The sequence below is a fragment of the Pelophylax lessonae genome (genome assembly GCF_965119305.1).
Source record: "Pelophylax lessonae genome assembly, chromosome: 11".
NCBI lineage: Eukaryota > Metazoa > Chordata > Amphibia > Anura > Ranidae > Pelophylax > Pelophylax lessonae.
The window spans coordinates 179,149,357-179,168,143 of record NC_138778.1 but is presented as its reverse complement, the minus strand read 5'-3'; the positions used below and the strand labels follow the sequence as shown (position 1 = coordinate 179,168,143).

The 18,787-nt window shown below is 44.1% G+C and overlaps 1 protein-coding gene and 1 pseudogene across 2 annotated transcripts in view; both read left to right on the top strand.

Moving 5' to 3' along the window:
• The first annotated feature begins 2,440 nt into the window (after positions 1 to 2,440).
• On the top strand, positions 2,441 to 3,986 carry LOC309567480 (annotated as a pseudogene). Its single transcript has one exon. The product of its transcript is annotated as an uncharacterized misc_RNA (transcript).
• An 896-nt stretch (positions 3,987 to 4,882) lies between these two features.
• MEIOC (meiosis specific with coiled-coil domain) overlaps positions 4,883 to 18,787 on the top strand; it is a gene marked incomplete at both ends in the record, with an annotated part of 168,827 nt that continues 154,922 nt past the window's right edge. Inside the window, one exon of the mRNA XM_082272868.1 lies at positions 4,883 to 4,921. Coding sequence (XP_082128994.1) covers positions 4,883 to 4,921 — 39 coding nt within the window. The remainder of the gene's footprint in view (positions 4,922 to 18,787) is intronic.

Here is an 18,787-nt window from a genome sequence, read left to right as displayed (position 1 = left end):
CAGACCATGCAAGAGGGGATGGACACCTGCTCATGGTTCAGTCCCGCTACAATATGTATATGACATATGTAGTCACTCTGTGGAGGCCAGTCAGAGAGAGTGAGTTTATTGAAATGTACATGTATGTGGACACAAAGTGTCACAGGAATTATGACAGTGGTGTCAGGAAAGTGTTGTTCACCTTGGTTTTGTTCTCACAGAGAGTGATAGTAGAGTCAGTCACATAAGAGCTGCTGCTCTAGTGGGTCTTGCCAGCCCACAGTGGGTCTTGCCCGCCCACAGGATCATTGATTGTTATGGATCCGGACTGCTCCTATCTATAATAACATTTTGAGACAAACCACAGGTCCAGAAATGTCACCAGAAATGTTAAATGCGTTTATATATCTGAAAACTGCTATGGTTGTAGCGCCTGCACTGGGCCTCCCAAATCATGGAAAAATGTTTTGTGTTTATGCAAGGGACAATTGTAAGACCATGACAGGTGTACTTGCCCAGGAGTATGGTGGTAAACTTTGCCCTATAAGTTTTTATCCAATGATGGTCGCAGTCCAGGTCTAAGGCATGCCTGAAGTGACTCCAAGCATAGCATCTTGTGAGATGGTAATAGGGATGGCCACATCATTTGCCCTAGGTAGGCCCCAGATTTAAATGGGCTACTGGTATTAAAGGGTGTGTTACACCACAACATGATTTATAGGCAGCCATAGAAGGAGCAAGAGATGTTTTTGTAGTTCATTTCTTGCTCCAGGCCAAAATATCACATATTGTTAGAAGCCATAAACGCATGCTACAGAACAAGTTTTAAGGAATTGGGTGATGATTTAGAAAAAGTTGAAAATGGCCTTTTTTTTCTAAAAGAGGGGAGCTCTTGTATGTATCCCCGCAGCTAGCGCCCCACTGTTTATTGCCTAGTATTATGGAATAGGACACGGGGGGTGGGAAAGAACATATACAGTATTACTGGCAGTTTTTTTTATTTGCAAGCCCATCTAAATTCATGAAAGCATATGTTGCTAGATGCATCACCTGTATTAGGTACAAACAATCCAAACATATAAGGCCAAACATGAGCATCTCCAATACCCATCAACCCCATTCACACATCTACAAATAGGTTTTTACATATAGGCCCAAAGCAGGGAAGAAATAAGAGTTCCTTTTAGTCAATAGTAGATGGGTTCAGCAGATGATATGGGCCAAGAACCGCATGACTGCCTAGAAACTATTGAAAGTGTCACTTCACCCCGTGCAGACATGATGAAAGAGCTCATCACCAACCTTCTTCAGGCTATGTTGTTACCCTCAGAGTTAGCTATCATTCACTGTAGGGCACATACCAGAGGTACTGATGACATCTCCAAGGGCAACGCACTAGCAGACAAAATAGCAAAGGCAGCTGCACAACAGTTACCTTTAGGAGCCCTAAAACAAATGCCTGTCCTAACCCACATCCTCCCCGATGATGCCCAGTTGATCACAGATCTACAAGCCTCAGCCACTGCTGAGGAATTGGAGGACTGGGGTTATCCTGTCTTGCAAAAGAATCCTATAACAGGATTAATTTGCAAAGAGGGGAAACCGTGTATACCCCGTAATAGTGCTCCTATTTGCATTGCCCACTACCATGGAATAGGACACATAGGATGGAAGGCCACTTTAAAACAGATTCAGAAAGATTTTTACATCACGGGCACAGCTCGATTAGTTGAAAATAATGTAAAAAAAAAAAAAAAAAAAAAAAAATGCCTTACCTGCATTAGGAGTAATCCGCACATGAACACTTGCCCTATCCCACAACACAATTCACGCATCTGCAGATTGATTTTATACACATCCCTCTCCCAAGAGGGGGAACACAACCAGCATGTGTCATCACTGACATGTTTTCTCGATGGCCGGAAATGTTCCCCACTAAAAGAGAAGATGCCAGAAACTAGTCAAAATCCTGAAAATAGAGCTCAGGAATAGTGGAAAGGATGAAAAGCACAAATAAAAGAGTAATTGAAACTTAGAATCAAGTGGAACGGAACGAAAAGTTGCTCGCACCTTTCTTTTCTTTTTACAGGAAAATACCCATCCCTTCAGAGAAGGAGACGTAGTGGTGATGAAGCTGCTGACCAAAGGAAAGAAACGAAAGGATTTCGCCTATGGCCCTCCCACTACCGTTGTTGCAGTAACCAGAACCGCAGTCCTGACTGAAGACAGCCCCACCTGGATCCATGCTACTCGAGTAAAATTGGTGAAGAAGGCTCCACCCCCAGAAGCAAGTCCAGACCCAGATCCAAGAGAGGTACTAACGGGGGCGGACAGCCCTGACCTTGAACAGGAAGGTCCAGAAGCAAGAGAGGTACTAACGGGAGTGGACAACTCTGACCTCGAACAGGATAGTCAAGAAAAGGGGGTTTCAAGAGGCAGGCGGCCCTGACCCTGTAGAAAAATGACATTCCTAATAGCACCAGATTCTGGAAAACTTTGGCTACTTATAGGACTCGTATCATTTTCAGTCTTCTCTGTAGTATGGGTTACCACTAACTGTATTTATCATCCAGAAGACCTGGTAGGGCTACAGGCCATTTGCGGAGCTTCCAACACCCCAACACAGAGTAATGCACATAACAGACAAAAGAGAGATGAAAGCTCAAAAAAGCCTTACAGATAAAATGTCATTGTTGCAATTTAAATATGCCTATGCCCAGAAGTCCGGATATGAAAAATGTTGGATATGTAGTAAACTCCATCCTAGCACAGCTAGAATCCCCCTAATAGCGATACCTTTAAACTTCACCCCTTTCCTAAATGGTACACCTCCTGTTGTCCTCACCAATGTCACGAGAACACTCTCAAATGATACCCTCACTTTCCAAATTATTGGTAGAAGTCATTCCCCAGACTGGTGTTTTAGGTTGGGAAACTCCACCAAGGGAGCTGAAGTGTGCCAGCAAACTAAGATTAATTTCTCAATGACCTCGATGGACAGCTCCTTCTGGCACACCTCAGAACCAGCCCTAAACGCCACTCTGATGAACTTTCTTAACTCCAGTTCCACTTCCTCTTCCCCAATAGGACAGTTGTTGTCAAATTTAGCCTGGTCTAGTTGTTCTGACCAGATAATGGCACTATTTCACAAACGCCCCCTAGCCTTGGGAAACAGTACTTATATTTGTTGTGGGAAGATTTGTCACCCTTGGATCCCTATTGCACCCCAAGGGTGGTGTTACCTCGCATCTCTAGTTCCCATCATGGGTGTAGTGGGAGACAACAAAGGAGGACATCTCCTTGAAGCTAGTATGCATCCTAGGTACCCCCTCAAACACCGCAATAAAAGAGAATTATTCCTTGAAAAGGATATGGTATGGGCCTGGTTCCCCTCATGGACCGGATGGGGGATAGACATGATGAAAAGGTTGAATAATTACTCTAAAATTCTCGATGACATCCTAGATAAGAACTCAGGGGACATTACTAAATTAAATATAGAACTGAGGGCAATTAAGAAACAACTTGAGCTCCATGACCTAGCCATAGAAAGCATGAGTGCTGCTCTTACTGGGTTATGTGAAGTTACGGAGGATTATGAATGTTGCACATGGATACACAATACATCTGTTGAGATACCCGATTATTATGATATTATTACACAGCACCGAGAAGAAGTAGATAAGCTGCAACAGGAAGCCAGGAATATTGCTAAGACATGGAGTCCCTTTGGTAATGTGAATTTTGGATTTGGAGGAATATTTTCTTGGCTGAAAAATATTGCTATGACTGTTATAATGGTTCTGCTCTTTTTGTTATTTCTATATGCATGCTTCAAACTTGTAATGTGTATTATTGCTAGAGCTTCCCGACCAAAGGTGAAAAAGGTCTCTATGCTATCCCACCAAGTTCCAGATTACCAAACCCCCCCGACTAACAACCCTAATGAATATACTGAGTATATTAAAAGACACAAACAGAAGGAAAAGAAGAACCTTATTGTTTAAGGGATGATACATGATCTGGTCTCTCGAGCAGCAGGGATATAGAGAATTAATCTGCCAGTCATGTCACTACACCCCTGGGAGGTTTAGAGCCCCCTGATGACATCCCTAAAAAAATTATATATTCCAATGACATACAGGGTAACAAGGGAAAATCAATTAAGGATTAATGATTTTAAGAGGGGATTGTGGGAGACGGGGAGATATCAATTCTATGTGTCCTCCATTTTGTATGTTCCCACTCCATCTTCTATGTATCTTAGTTATACAAGCTTTGCAAATGTGTACGTGTTACAGTTATGGCAAGTTTCTGTTTGTGGTTTTTGATGAAATCATGTCAGGCGCTTCTAGCAATAAGCTATATGCCCTATATGGTATTAAGTGTACTCGCTTATTCCCCGAAATGACGCTTGGTTTCCTTAAACTGTTTAACCAATAAGAACGTAACAAGTATCCTATACTTATGCTATATGCCCGTACTCTTTACTATATAAACCACAACGAGCCTATAATAAACTGAGAGTTGGTTTCACCATACATCTGTGTCCGTCTGTGTTACTTCCTGAAATCACTCTCCCAGGCCTGCAGACACAAACCGAGCATAAGAACAGCGGGACCAGGGGTTCCAGACACTAACAGGCACACCCCTTGCGCACGCCTATGGAGGGTAATAGCATTGCTGTACAATTTCCCTGCAAAAAGGAACAGCACTATTACCCTATTACAGGCAGTAGAAAATGAATACATCTACTGGCAGAATCAGGACAAGTAATAAAACTATGTTACATGGATGACTGACAAGAACTAAATGTAAAAATACAAATAGCAATGCAACACAGAGAGTAAAAATGGTGCGAGAGAAGAAATATGAGAGATGGGAAGAGTGGGAGTAGCAATAGATGCCGGGGAAGTTACATATTTCTGATAAAATAAGAGAGGTAAGAGCAATCCCAGACTACCAGTAAAGTAACACAATCTGCCCAATTACAGTGTCTTCAGTGAGAATACACAGATCCTTGCACTGGTCCTAATAGCAGAAGGTGGGATTCATAAACCTTATCCTGGCTAAGGAGAGGGGGTGAGGGGTTAATGAGAGACATGTGCTGTTTTCTAGGCTCAAAAATGTTATCACTTTAGGCCAAGTATAATACAATCTGATAGAAAATGCATCCTGCAGCTCTTCGATATTTGAAGGCTGTTCATAAATAAAAAGGAAACATTGGTGTTTATTCACATTCTCGTCTTTACTTACTACCTTGCAGAGATGTTTTTGTGTTGCCTGCTGCCCAGCTGTGACCTCCTGTGGTGTGATTTGTGGTCATGGTACCATTTGGTGACAGCTGAAAAAGTGACAGGAAAGATGGTAAAAACAACTCTTTGGATATGTTGGATACAAACTTACATGGTGACAGTAACAAATTTCACAGGAGGTGATCATTACTAAAAGTACCTCCACATGGTTAGAAGATCGATAGGCTTCAGCTAAGGCCAGTCTTTATCATCCTTTTCCTTCTTTTTGTTTGTCCTTTTTTTTTTGGTTTGAAAATTGTATTTATTTAGCGTTTGTATTAGAGCAAAGGTGTCAAACACAAGGCCCGCGGGCCGAATGCGGCCCCCCAGGCCATTTCATATGGCCCTCGCACCTCTCCTTCAGCTGCGGCACCGCCCTTGTCTCTGCCCCCACCTTGTCTCATTAGTCCGCAGCAGAGAGGACAGAACTCCTTTGCCAGACCTGCACTCCTCTGTGTAGCTGCAGAAAGGCTTGTCTTCCCCCCCCCCCCCCACTGTCCGTAGCAGAGAGGAGGGCAGGACGCCTCCTACAGATCCTGCACCTCTCTGTGCAGCTGCAAAACCACTTTGCCTCTGCCTCCCCTGGTCTCAGCACTCAGCAGACTCTGGAAGCTAACTCCAGCCCCCCTCTGGTTCTCCTCCAGACCCTGCACTTTCTTCTTCCCAGATCCCCCTGCATCTTCTTACTGGCAGTAGCACAAGGTAAAGGGGTGCATTGTGATGTAAGGAGGGGTGGGTGGCTTCTGATGGCGGAGGGGGAGGGCTCTTGACATCTCATGTATGGGGGTGTGGGGTGCTCTGGACATCTAATCTTACAGATATAACCGGCCCTTTGAGGGAAACCCATAATGCTGATGCGGCCCGCGATGAAACTGAGTTCGACACCCCTGTATTAGAGGATACAGAACAAAGCCTTTTGGGCATACCCAGGTATACCCAATTACACACAACAAAAACAAAAGAAACCAAAACAGCATAAAAGGCACAAAAAAAAAAAAGACAATTACTGGCAACCAATTATCCATACAAATTACCACTCATAAATATCTGTATTTCTCATCTTTTTAACAGGTAGGAACCCTTAAAATGACAACTTTATGGGCTCATGGAAACCCTGTTAATAAATATTAAAGCTCATGGTACCTTAGTATGATGGTTTATGGGAAGAATGCTCCTTACATTGATGGTCATTGGTCACCAGGAGAAATGCTCCTTACATCGGTGGTCAGTGAAATGAATTGATCTTTCAGTGGTGGTCAATGGGAAGAATGCTCCTTACATCGGTGGTTATTGGTCCTGTGAACGACATGATAACGCCGCCAGTTTTGACACCCTGCGCGCAGAGGTGATAGCCACCAAAAAGGCCACCTTCTGGGACAGCGTAAGCAGGGGAATCTCCCGAAGATTCTCAAAGTGAGACTTCTGGAGGACGGAAAGCACCAAATTGAGGTCTCAAGGCAGCCACGGATATTGCAGTGGAGGAACCAAATGTCGGACACCCAGAAAAAAAGGTGTGCACAAGGGAGTGTGTGGCCAAGGATTGTTGGAAGAAGACCGTCAAAGCCGACACCTGGCCGTTGATGCTACTAAAGGCCAATTTCTGTTCGACCCCCCGTTGAAGGAAGGGCAAGATTTGAGCCACCAAGAAAGAGCGAAGATGAACCTTAAGAGATTCACACCACGCAATGTATGTCTTCCACTTACAATGGTAGATCTTCCTAGAAGGAGATTTCCTAGCTTTTAACAGTGTAGAATAGTGTAAGCTTTAGTATGAAGGTTATAGAGGTTTCCCCTGTGGGGTACTTATCACTAATAGCAATGTAGCAGAGGAGAGGTTCGGCAAGAGCGGATGATCCGGTAGCGGGATACAGGGATCAGCACAGCGTGGTTCCGACAGCGAGGTATGCTTGCAAGCATGAGAGCTTCAAGACAGGTTAGCATCAAGGCACAAAGCAGTTTGAACGAACACATGTGAGTGAGAGCCGGCGATCTAAATAGCCATCCAGTCCGGCGCTCAGTGATGACAGCATCAGTCTTAAAGGTGTATGCGCACCTTACCAAAAGAGAATGGTGGGGCGTATACACTTATGAAAGAGTAATTAGGGTACCCAAAGGTAGCAGAACATTACAATACTTCATTCTGAACTTCTGCACCCGCACAAAGCAGTTCAGCGCCTTGAGGTCCAGGATTGGACGCACTTTGCCTTCCTTCCTGTGAACTGTAAACAGGTTTGAGTAAAAACCCTGAAAATTTTCTGAAGTCGAAACCAGGACAATCACCCCTTGAAGTAACAGGTCTTGTACCACCCGACCAACCCCTAATGCGCTGGCAGTACCACCCGGTCACCAGGCACAAGCACCAAGCGATCCTAAGCAGAGAGCAAGAGAACCCCACCAGACTCACCAGAAACAGGCACCTGCAGCCACTAGGATAATCTGCACTCCACGTGCGGCGATCAGGAAGTAAAAGGATCCCGGAGTCAGCACCAGGGGATAAGGAGGGGCTCCCACCGCTGAAATCACCACCCAAAGGGCTCCACTGTCATGGCCGCAGCTATTTTCAATGACGAACCAAAGCAAAATGGCCACCGGACTACACAAACATGGCATAGAAACACACAAGCTACAACAAAATGGCGACACCACAAAGCCTACAGGGACCCAGGAGGGAACCAAGGCCTCAAGGACAGACCTAGGCAGGACGGGAGGTCCTGGCAGGAGCCGCCACCAGGTACGACTCCCCTCCCCCCCGCACAGTCGATTGCCCGGTCGCCGGAGGCACACACCCCCCAGCCCCCATCACCAATATAGCGCCCTGCCCCCACCCCAGGAGGTGGACCAGACCACCCAAACAGCCCCAACATATGTGGAGGGGGGGTAGGATGGGAGACAGATGAAAATGGGGGTGCCTGACAGGAAGGAGGGGAACCCAGGGGGCCCAACCGTCCCAAGGAGGGGCCCACGTCCACCCCAAAACAGCTACTCACCATACCAGTAACCAGGCAGGCACCGCTCCAGAAAGAACCTCTCTCCATCGAAATGGGGGGCTGTTGGCCAGGAGGAACGATGCGACTCAGGCCGAGACCCGGTCCTCATGAGGCGTTTAACTCGTAGGCCAGCCCCTGTTCGGTGAGGCTATGTCGCGGCCAACCTAGCGCAGAGCTGAGGTCTGCGCACATTCGCGGGCCAGACTGGGGTGATCACTGGATCTAGATTATCCAGCCTGTTGCCCAGTCCGGCAGTTGGTTGTAGATCTCACAAGAAAAAACCATGAGAAAAAAATCTAAAATGAAAAAAATTGCCAGGACCAAAGACCTCAGCAAGGAACTAGGTCCTTACTCCTGACCAGGCAGAAAAAAATGGAGTCCCGATAGCAGAGAGAGGGAGTATATCCCCTAGGACTGCCCATTGGCATAACCAGACTTTTTTTTTTTGCCTAGTGTCCTACTCCTGTAGGGGGCAGTATAACCCAATGGTTATGGAGATCAGAAGCTGCGTCCGTCAATGAACGAGAGAGAAACACTATTTTATTCTTTTTTAATATTCAAAGCAAAGTCCCTCATCCATCCGTACCTCCATGCTTTATTTTGTTGAGAAAATCTTTGAAAATCACAGCTCTAGCATTTCTGGCCATGGCAAATGTATCATGTAGCATTTACCTCCTGGAATCCATCTGTCCTTAGCTCAAGCGTGCATGCAGAAGAGTGTGCTTAGCTGAGAAAACCTCTCTCCTCCTGAAGACTCCTCGGATGTACAATATACTTTCCTATCTATTTACTAATGCAAGCAGCATGAGGATTAAAAGCAATCAATGTTTAACCAGGCTAGCGGTAAACCCGAGCGTGACTCGGGGTAGGAATTTCCTGCTATTATCGGTATCCCCGCGTCACGCTCGGGGTGGATGTGCAGGCAGCGCAGCGGAGTGTCTTACCTTATCCTGGCGATCCAGCGATGAGCTCTCATTGCTGTGACCGCCAGCCGAGATCTCCGCCGCTCGTCTGTCGGTAGGAGGACTTCCTAGTTCCTAGTATATATATATATATATATATATATATATATATATATATATATATATATATATATATATACACACACACACATATTATATATATATATATATATATATATATATATATACACACACATATATATATATATATATATATATATATATATATATATATACACAGTATATATATATAATATAACGCATGAATTATAATCGAATCAATAATATAATTTTATTATATATATTATATATTCTATAATAAAATTATATTATTGATTCGATTATAATTCATGCATTTGTGTTTCAAATTTATCACATCTGGGATGTCTACTAGAGTTTTGTTTTGGTCAGGTTTAATTCAGTAATTACTAAGAATTGTAGGCCTATAATACTTAACGCCAAATTTCCATGAAAAAAATTGTACCGCTTTTGGTACAGAATTCTTGACATAATCATACCGCCAGGGAGGTTAAATGGGAATTATGGGGATTAGGTTTGGTTTGTTATGTTTGTGTGAACTACTACCCAAAAACATAGTAGGGGTCTTTTCGTCTGCACGTACTGGCCCTGTGATGTGTCTGTATGACTGTACTAAGGATGTTGCACTATAGACATCTTCAAAGACATATGCTTAGGTTAGGTGAATGGTCTACAATCAGTGGTGGTCAGCTTATAAGGCGTATGGGGCTTCAGCTACATGAGTGTGAACGGGTGGAGGGGTGAACAACATTTTGTCAGAGATGGGCTTTAAAGTGACCCTGTCACCATAGGGTGAAACTTAAACAGAAGGCAGGATGCATCCAACAGAGGCATCCACTGCAAATATTCGACCCCTTGGTTGGGTTTAATATCTGTCGCCTCTGCGGCATACAGTGGTTCCTCTTGATGGCTTCTACATACTCTAGTGATGCACTAGCCAGCAGGAGGAACCACAGCATGTGGCAGGGAAACCGACATCTTACACATCCCGTAATGTGGAATACATGCAGCAGCTAGAGAGCACAAACGCCTACGTTTCTTAGCTCATGCGCCACTGAAAAGGTAAGTAGAGTCACTCTTCATTATAGGCTGCCTTGTAGTTTGAAATGACTGTAAGGTGACCATGCAAGGGAAAGTAACAGGTTTACTTTAATGCCCCCTTCCCTAGCAGCACAGGCTCGACTTTCATTTACTCCTCCACTACACTGTTTAGCCACCAGGTACTTTATGGTTTGGAGGTGTATGTGACTTACTCCATATGTGAATACTGGTTGGTCACTGGCTAAGTCCTATAACATGAGCATGGCGATACAATCTGTGTATGAACCGACTGGAGATCAAACTTATACAGCTTTCTCTTCTTTTGCAGCAGCTGACTTGATTAAAAGGGGAGTGAAAGGAAGGTAAATGCATACTCCTGGGGGGTTAAAGTGATTATGTTGCTTTGGCTTGCATAGGGTAAAGCACAGGCTCCCTTTAATTGACCTTCAACAATGTGCAGACAACACATGCAACAACAAATAACTGTTATGGGGCTTAAGGCCTGGTTCACACCTATGCAGTTTGCAGTTGATGCATATTCCAGGTACATTTTGCATTTTTCAATACATCTTTTTTATTCTATTGAAGTCTATGAACCCAAAAACACAGCCTGCTGGTCCCTGGCCCTTTCCATAAAATGCACATGTAGCAGGTTTTCCAGGCCTGTGGCCTGATGTGGGTCTGCCATCGGTACCGGTTACCTCTCCAGCCCATGTGAGCTGCGACCCTGGGTGTGAGCACTGAGACATTGACAACTTCTGCATCTTTGTTTGTTGTTTTATTTGATTTAAAGGGGATGGGAGAAGAGAATGAGTGGGATACTTCTTTAGGCTTCAACTACATACATTAGAGACTTTGTTCCTGAAAAATGCCCGTTGGCACTTCCTTGACGCCAGCCAGCGCTCACTAACTCTGTCACTCAATAGAAGTGCTGAATCCTCAACTTGAAGTCCAGAAGATCCAGGACTGTAAATTGTAGAACTGCTGACACTGTTGTACTGCAAAGTCACTGAATACTTCCCTCCCGCCTTGCACTGGCTTGAGGTAGTATGCTGTAGGATTCTGAAAAGCTGCAACTTCCAACTTGCACACTCTGTACAATTCAGGGCCCAACTGCAGGTGCCCCCTTTAACCTTGAACTCTTCAGGGTCCACTGACTATGTACCCTCTCTGTCACTTCAGGGTCCTCAACCTAGGTACCCCCTTTCACCACTAGCTGGCACTGGATCCCCGAACCTCCACTGAAGTGGTCCCCTCTAACTTTAGGCAGACCCCCAGGGGCAATCCTCAGTACTCACGACCTGTGTAGGCTTTCCTGGGACTGGAGCCCTCTGACTCTCCGCAGGTTCTCGGCACACCGGATCCCCTCAGCTTAGCTCAGAACTCTCTGGATCTGCATGCAACACCCCAAGATCCTCTTCCTATGACACGAGGAGAGACAGCCATTCTCTCCCTCCTGGGACTCTGCTCTCGCCAAAGACCTTGTGTCATGCGCCACCCCCAGACTTATACCCACTCCCAGAATACCTTGCAGCATAATCTGCCTTCTGGGGTAGTTACAAGCCTGGATGTGTCCCCTGATTGGGTTTCCTCCACTGTCCTATGGGAAGCCTCCCACAAGAGCCAGTGGGGAGACTCCCCCTTCAGCAGGCACACCTGGAAACCATGACACCCTGACTAAACAAATCACAGCCCTGCTGTTAGGCAGACAAGGCCAACTATACGTTTACCTAGCACCTACCTGTAGGGTGCTACACACAGATGTGAAGGCGACCCAACTGACTATAGTGTGTTTCTGCAAAACTGAAAACACACAGGTGTGAACCAGGCCTAAAGCCGCATTTGTCTCTACTTGAAGTTCTAAATGTCCTTTCTATTATCTTCTAATGACGATATCTTCTAATCATGCAGCTTGAATTCTTAAAAGTTTTCATTGTATTTATTATTTTCCCCTTTAAAAGAAGACAGACTACTTTTGACCCTTGAAACATGTCTGCATATTTTGGGGCCCATGGGCAGATATGGGGCTGGGGCCCTAAAGCATTTTTACAGCTGTTCTACATGAACCCAAAAAAAACATCATCTCCTTAGCTAGTTATCACAAGAAAGTTTAATGTGGATTTAATATACTAAAATCAACACATATTACATTGCACAGAGATAAAGAAATAGTTGTAGAAGGGTGTAACCAGCTTTTGGATGGAGAAGCGACCCACCCTGCTTCCTTTGTTCAAATGCTGAACAGATTTTTATACAAGAAGGAAAAAAGATTCACTTTCTCCAGCACGTGAGGCTGACCCTTTCCTATCCATTTGGCTTCATCCTTACATAGTTAGGTTACTTAAAGAGACCCTGTTCGGAATATCAACATGGCCAAAATGAATCTACTGCAAAAAATGCTTGTCATTCTCACTGCCTGTGCCACTAAAAACACCACTCAGTTCATTGAAGTCTTCTACAGAAGCCAACACTTCTGAAGTGTTAAACTCAGGGTAGCCGATAAATATGCTCTTCCCCTAAGGGGCTACTCAGAATGACCCAGGTCTCCCCTGCTATAATAGAGGCCACCTGCCACACTCACCTTTCCAAACACACTAACAACACAGGCTAATTCTAGGGCACATGTGTCAAACACAAGGACCGCTGGCCGAATCAGCCCCCCAGGCCATTTTATGTGGCCCTCACACTTCTCCTGCAGCTGCGGCACCCTCCTTGTCAATACTCCCATCTAGTCTCAGACAGAATTCCTCCTATAGATCCCGCACCTCTAGGTGGTGCCCTCCAGAAAACATCTTTAGTCAAATCTCTTCTGGGCCCTCAGCCCAGCACATGCTGAGGCCCAAACAACAACTCCAGTACACAGGCTGCATCCCAAGATCAGCAGCCCCAAGACAGGAGCAGGCCCTCAAACATTTATCTCCTCGCTCAGCCACCTTCTGGATGCTACCTCCCAGTGACTGGCCAAGAGTGGATAAATATTCATAACATTAATGATTGACCCTCCTGCTCTATTCTCTGGAAAGCTTCTTCCAGAAGCAGAAGGAGCTTATGAAGACCTGACCCAACCAAAAAAATAAAACAGATCACCACTCCACCGAGTACAGGATAGCCAAAACTAAATGTAGCCTAACTAGGGCAGGGTGCTAGATCAGAGTACCCTGCTGCGCTCTCTAGTTTCTTCTGCCAACCTTCAAGTCACACTTCAGGACACAGTGGTGACCTTTAAGTCAGTGGGAGGACTTGGTCATTGCAGCAGGGGACCGGAAGATCGTCAATGCCAGAAATGTCAGTTTCTGCTTAAGACTTCGGCTGAGGATTCCTCTTGAACAAAGAGGCTTGTGGTGGCACAAAAAGTAGGGAAGATAAGAATTCACTTTTTTTTTTGCAGAGTATTCTTTTTGCCCATTTTTATATTCCTGGCAGTGCTGCTTTTAGGTAAAAAATAGTAATAAAAAAAAGGGCCAAATAGTTTCCCTTCTTTTGTTATCATTTTACCCAAAGAGAGGCTAGTGCTGAATATTAGTGATGAGCAGGGAGATTTTAGTGAAATTGACTTTACCACAAAATTACTGCTGTCCTAAAGTCTTTTCTCAAGCTGAAACTCTGTTCCAGACATTGGGCTGCTTAGGTGAAAAAAATATCTATTCTTCATTTCTTTATTCAGAAGTTTTTTTTTCAAGCCCATATCTGGGCAAATTTGGTCCCCAGCCAATCCCCCCAACACTACCCCCAAATCATTCAATTTTCTTTTCTCAAAAGAACCCCTCTAACCTCCATTTTACTCATCTGAGTCTGCTACCCTTACCCCTAACCATTGTCTCTTCCGTGGGTTTGGGCAGATTGTGCAGTGTTGGAGTTTGAGCCCATCACAGACCTTGTTGCCTCCCCTTGTCATGATATCATCACACTACTGTGGTCTTTTGAAGCCTGAGAGAACACCTGGAGTCACTCTGTTAAAAGGGCATGGGCCCAAACACATGTTAGTGAAGGCATTCTACAGATCCGAAGTTGAAATCTGGTCCCCTCCTGACACACATTGGAAACTTTAAGGTACATGTTCACCCCATGGTCCATGGTTTGCAGTGCTCACTCTAGATGACACTGGCCCTGCTCACACCTCAGCTGGCTACCTAGTGAGAGTGTCCTTAGCATTGGTTTGGGTGATCTGGCTTCCCATTGGAGGTGGTTCTCCCTGATGATATTCCCTGATCAAGCCACAATTTTGGGTCTGCATGATCTGGTGAGCTCTCTTTTTTAGCACAATACATAGCCTCTGGACATATGCAGAGCTTAAAAGAATCAAGAGTTTGCTCTTGGTACCAGTGGAGCGGCACATTTGAATAGTTGAAAGGTCTGCAACAATATATTAGGGGGACATAAAAATAGTAATTTCTGGTCCTAATAGCTAAATGGCACAAAAAGATTAATTGTATTCCTGTTAAACCAGATTTATTGCTTTAACAAGGGATCCTCAGCAATTTCTGGGACATAAAAAGGTAATTTATGATGCTGTAAAAACACAGGCCTGAAATTTAAATACTCGATTTAAACATCCTATAACCATATAACAAATTTTACTCAAGTGTGCTATTTATACAGAAAGGCATCACGCTTTGAGAGTCGGTTTCTAAGCCATCAAGCCCTTGGGATGTTCGCTTCCCATGAGCCGTGAACTGCAGAGATGCCTCCTCTCTTCTCATATTTTAATCAGCAACACATTCCCATATTCCACAACTCTTTTTTATCAAACGAGAACACCACTGACAAATGAAAGGCTTCAACATTTGGCCAATAGAGACGAGATTGAGTCATGGTCACATGGCAACATAAGAGAAAAATTTAAAAAAAGCATGCGTTAAATTAACCACTTGCCGACCAGTCACGTTGAATGTACTGCGGCAAAGTGGCTCGTTATCGTCTGGCGACGTGGACCTACATCACCAGACATTCCCCTCTCTCTGCGGCACGCGCGCGCCGCCGGAGGCTCGCTCCCGCTGTATTCAGTTACAGCGGGAGTCGGGCCAGGGGAGGAGCGGCGGTGATCATCGCTGCTCTTCCCCGATCGTCGGGGATCTAGTGTGGAAATCCGCCCGCTTGTGTAAACAAAGTGGGCGGATCTCCTATGTGACAGGCAGGGTCAGATTGCAGGGTTCAGCATAGCTGAACCTGCGATCTGTCCCTGTGTCACTCTCCCCCCACACACGTTAGTAAGCACCAGGCATACATTAACCCCTCCCTCTCCAATAAAAATTAACCCCTTCCCTGCCAGTGTCATTTTTACAGTAACAGTGCATATATATAGCACTGATTACTGTAGTAATGTCACTGGTACCCCCAAAAGTGTCAAAAATGTCAGTCAAGGATCCGATCTGTTCGCCCGAATGTCGCAGTCCTGCAAAAAAAAAAAAAAAAAAAAAAAAAAAAAAAAAAAAAAAAAAAAAACACACACCAAAAATGACAGAAATCTTTCCCCTAGTTAGTAAAACGCAATAACTTTTGCGCAGACCAATCAAAATACGCTTAATGCAATTTTTTTTTTACCAAAAATATGTAGCAGAAAACAAATTGGCCTAAAATGATGAAAAAATTAGATTTTTACATTTTTGGGGGGGGGGGGGGGGGGGGGATTTCATATAAAAAAAGTGAAAAATATTGTTATTTTTTCAAAATTGTCGCTTTTTTTTGTTTTTAGCGCAAAAAGTTAAAATCGCACAGGTGATCAAATACCACTAAAAGAAAGCTCTATTTGTGGGGAAAAAAAGGACATACATTTAATTTGGGTACAGCATTGCACGACCGCGCAATTGTCCGTTAAAGTAACGCAGTGCCGAATCGCAAAATATGGCCTGGTCAGGAATGGGGTAAAACCTTCCGGTCATAAAGCGGTTAAAAATACGCTCATTGAGAATTTTTTTGTCAAAGACATGTAGCTTAATACATTTTGGCCTAAATATATGACAAAAAGGTGTAGGATGTTAGTTCACCTTTTCATTTTTTTTTTTTTGAAAAGACGAGCTAACCCTTTAAAGAAGAACTATAGGCAAAACTTTTTTTTTTATCATTTTGGATAGAGTAAAAGAATGTTTTACTCTATCCAAAATGCCCGGCGCACGTAGGCCATCCGATCTCTGGCAATCCATGCCCTTGGAGATGGATGGCTGTGTGGGTCGGGATGGTCAAACCGACCGCCCCGTCCCCCCTTTCGTGCGTCGGTGGGGGAGCGATGCGGATCGTGGTCCCGGGTTTGTTGACGGCGGGGTTGCCGTGGCGACGGTCGGAGCTTGCTCTGACGTATCGCGGCGGCTGCCCCTGACTGGTTGGCATCCCGCGGGGCCGCCCTCCGCACCGCCCCCCTCAGGGGGCCCTCCCTTGATACACACACCTGCCTCAGATCAGTCAAATAAATTCTGAGCCTAGATAAAGAGACATTCCTCCCACAAACACTTAGGCGTTCTCAATTCACAGGAGGAGAGGGACACACACTCTGCAATTGGCCTGACAAGCTGTAAAAGGTAATTAGGAAACATACAAACTTTTGAAGATACTAATAAATGTCTCTTTGTAGTCTGATTTCTTTTCTAGAAATACAGACTAAGACTATTCACTCATTCTTTTGGGTTCTCTTGAATAAATACATATATATTTTTTGACATATACATTTTTATATTTCCAAATAGATGGTTCCTTTGTTTCTCTGGAAACCATAGGGCTATTGAAAACATTTTGCAAGTGGGATTTCTTTTTGATCCGTCCTCCCCTCCAAAGCCTCCTCCTTTTTTGCTAAATACACTATCATAAGGTGGGTTTTCTTTTTTGAATGTACAGATTTCTTTTGAAAAGGGATTAATATATACCATGTGAGACTATATCTATCTAGGACTTTTTTCAAACCTATGTTCTAGACATATTGCCTAGGTGACCACCCAATATATAGAGATATGTAAATCAAAATCCCAGAAACATGTTTCAAACATCAATATGCTAAGAGATATATTTTTCTTATATTATTATTTCTTAATTAAGCAATCACTTCACCAACAAACAAGATCATAATATATACATTTTCTAATGTAATTGTTTCAGAATGACGGATCTGATGAGCTGGTGTGTCTCGGGTATGGACCCCATGTAGCGATTTGGTGTTCTGTCCTGCGTTTTTGTCCTTATCTCGCCTCCAAATCCAGTATTGATTCACCCATTTTCTCTTTCCCTCTGGATTGAGTAGGAGTGATTTGAATCTCCAGTACAATCCCCGCACATACCTCCCAGTAGGTGATTCTGGAGAACGCCAAAACGATCAAGTTTTTAAAGACGACTCTTTGCAGATCGAATGACAAAAAAGACATGGTATGTGTATGGTGAAATATGTTGAATAATGTATAATGAAAATAAATGATATATAATCAGAATTTGTACCATGATAACAAAAATAACATTTTTGTTTCTATCTTTATAGAACAGTAAAATAGTTATAAACAGTCATTTGGGACCAAGGTCTAAAGAGACCCCTGAAGAAGAGTATCATTGAAACGCGTAGGGTCTTCAAAACCATATTACAGGTTCCCCCATGTCTAGATTATCATTGGGTCTAACAACATAAAGAGTCGCCAAAATTTTTAACGTTGTTCTTAAAATTGTGCAATTGTGTAACACTGTGGCCCTTTTGCCAATTACTGTATATATATACATAGTGTTTATTATAAATAAATATTTTTTCTTTTCTACACCTTCCTGTGTCGTTACCCGTTACAGTCCCAATCTGGGGATTCTGTCCATATATATGCTTTTGATTGGTTGGCACAAAAGTTTTAGCCTCTACAAGTTATGGAATATTTCTATGGAACTTTTATTTATTTATATTTTAACTAGTAATGGCGGCGATCAGCGACTTATAGCGGGACTGCGACATTGCGGTGGACAAATCGGACACCAAGTGACACTTTTTTGGGGACCAGTGACACCAATACAGTGATCAGTGCTAAACAATATGCACTGTCACTGTACTAATCACATTGGCAGTGAAGGGGTAAACATCAGGGGCAATCAAAGGGTTAAATGTGTCTCTAGGGAGTGCTTGCTAACTGTATGGGGGTGCTTTTACTGTGGAAAGACAGAGATCGGTGTTCCTGCTTAGCAGAAACACAGGATCTCTGTCTTGCCTTGTCACAGAACAGTGATCTGTCTTGTTTACATAGGCAGACCGTCGTTCTACCCCTGTCGGGAAAGATCAGTGGATCCGCCAGACCCGCTGATTGGCTCCCGCTGTGTCCAATAACGGCAGGAGCTGGTCGCGGGCGGTGCACGTTCATGCTGCAAACTTGGAAGAGGCGATCACGTACAGGTACCTGATTTGGTCTGTAGGAGCCACTGCCCGGTCGGCAACTGGTTAACATTTTACATTGTTGATCCAAGGAACTTATGATTTGTGTTTGGAGATCAGAAAGTATTTTTTTCCCTGTTTGCAACAAATGTTGTAAGGTGTTTT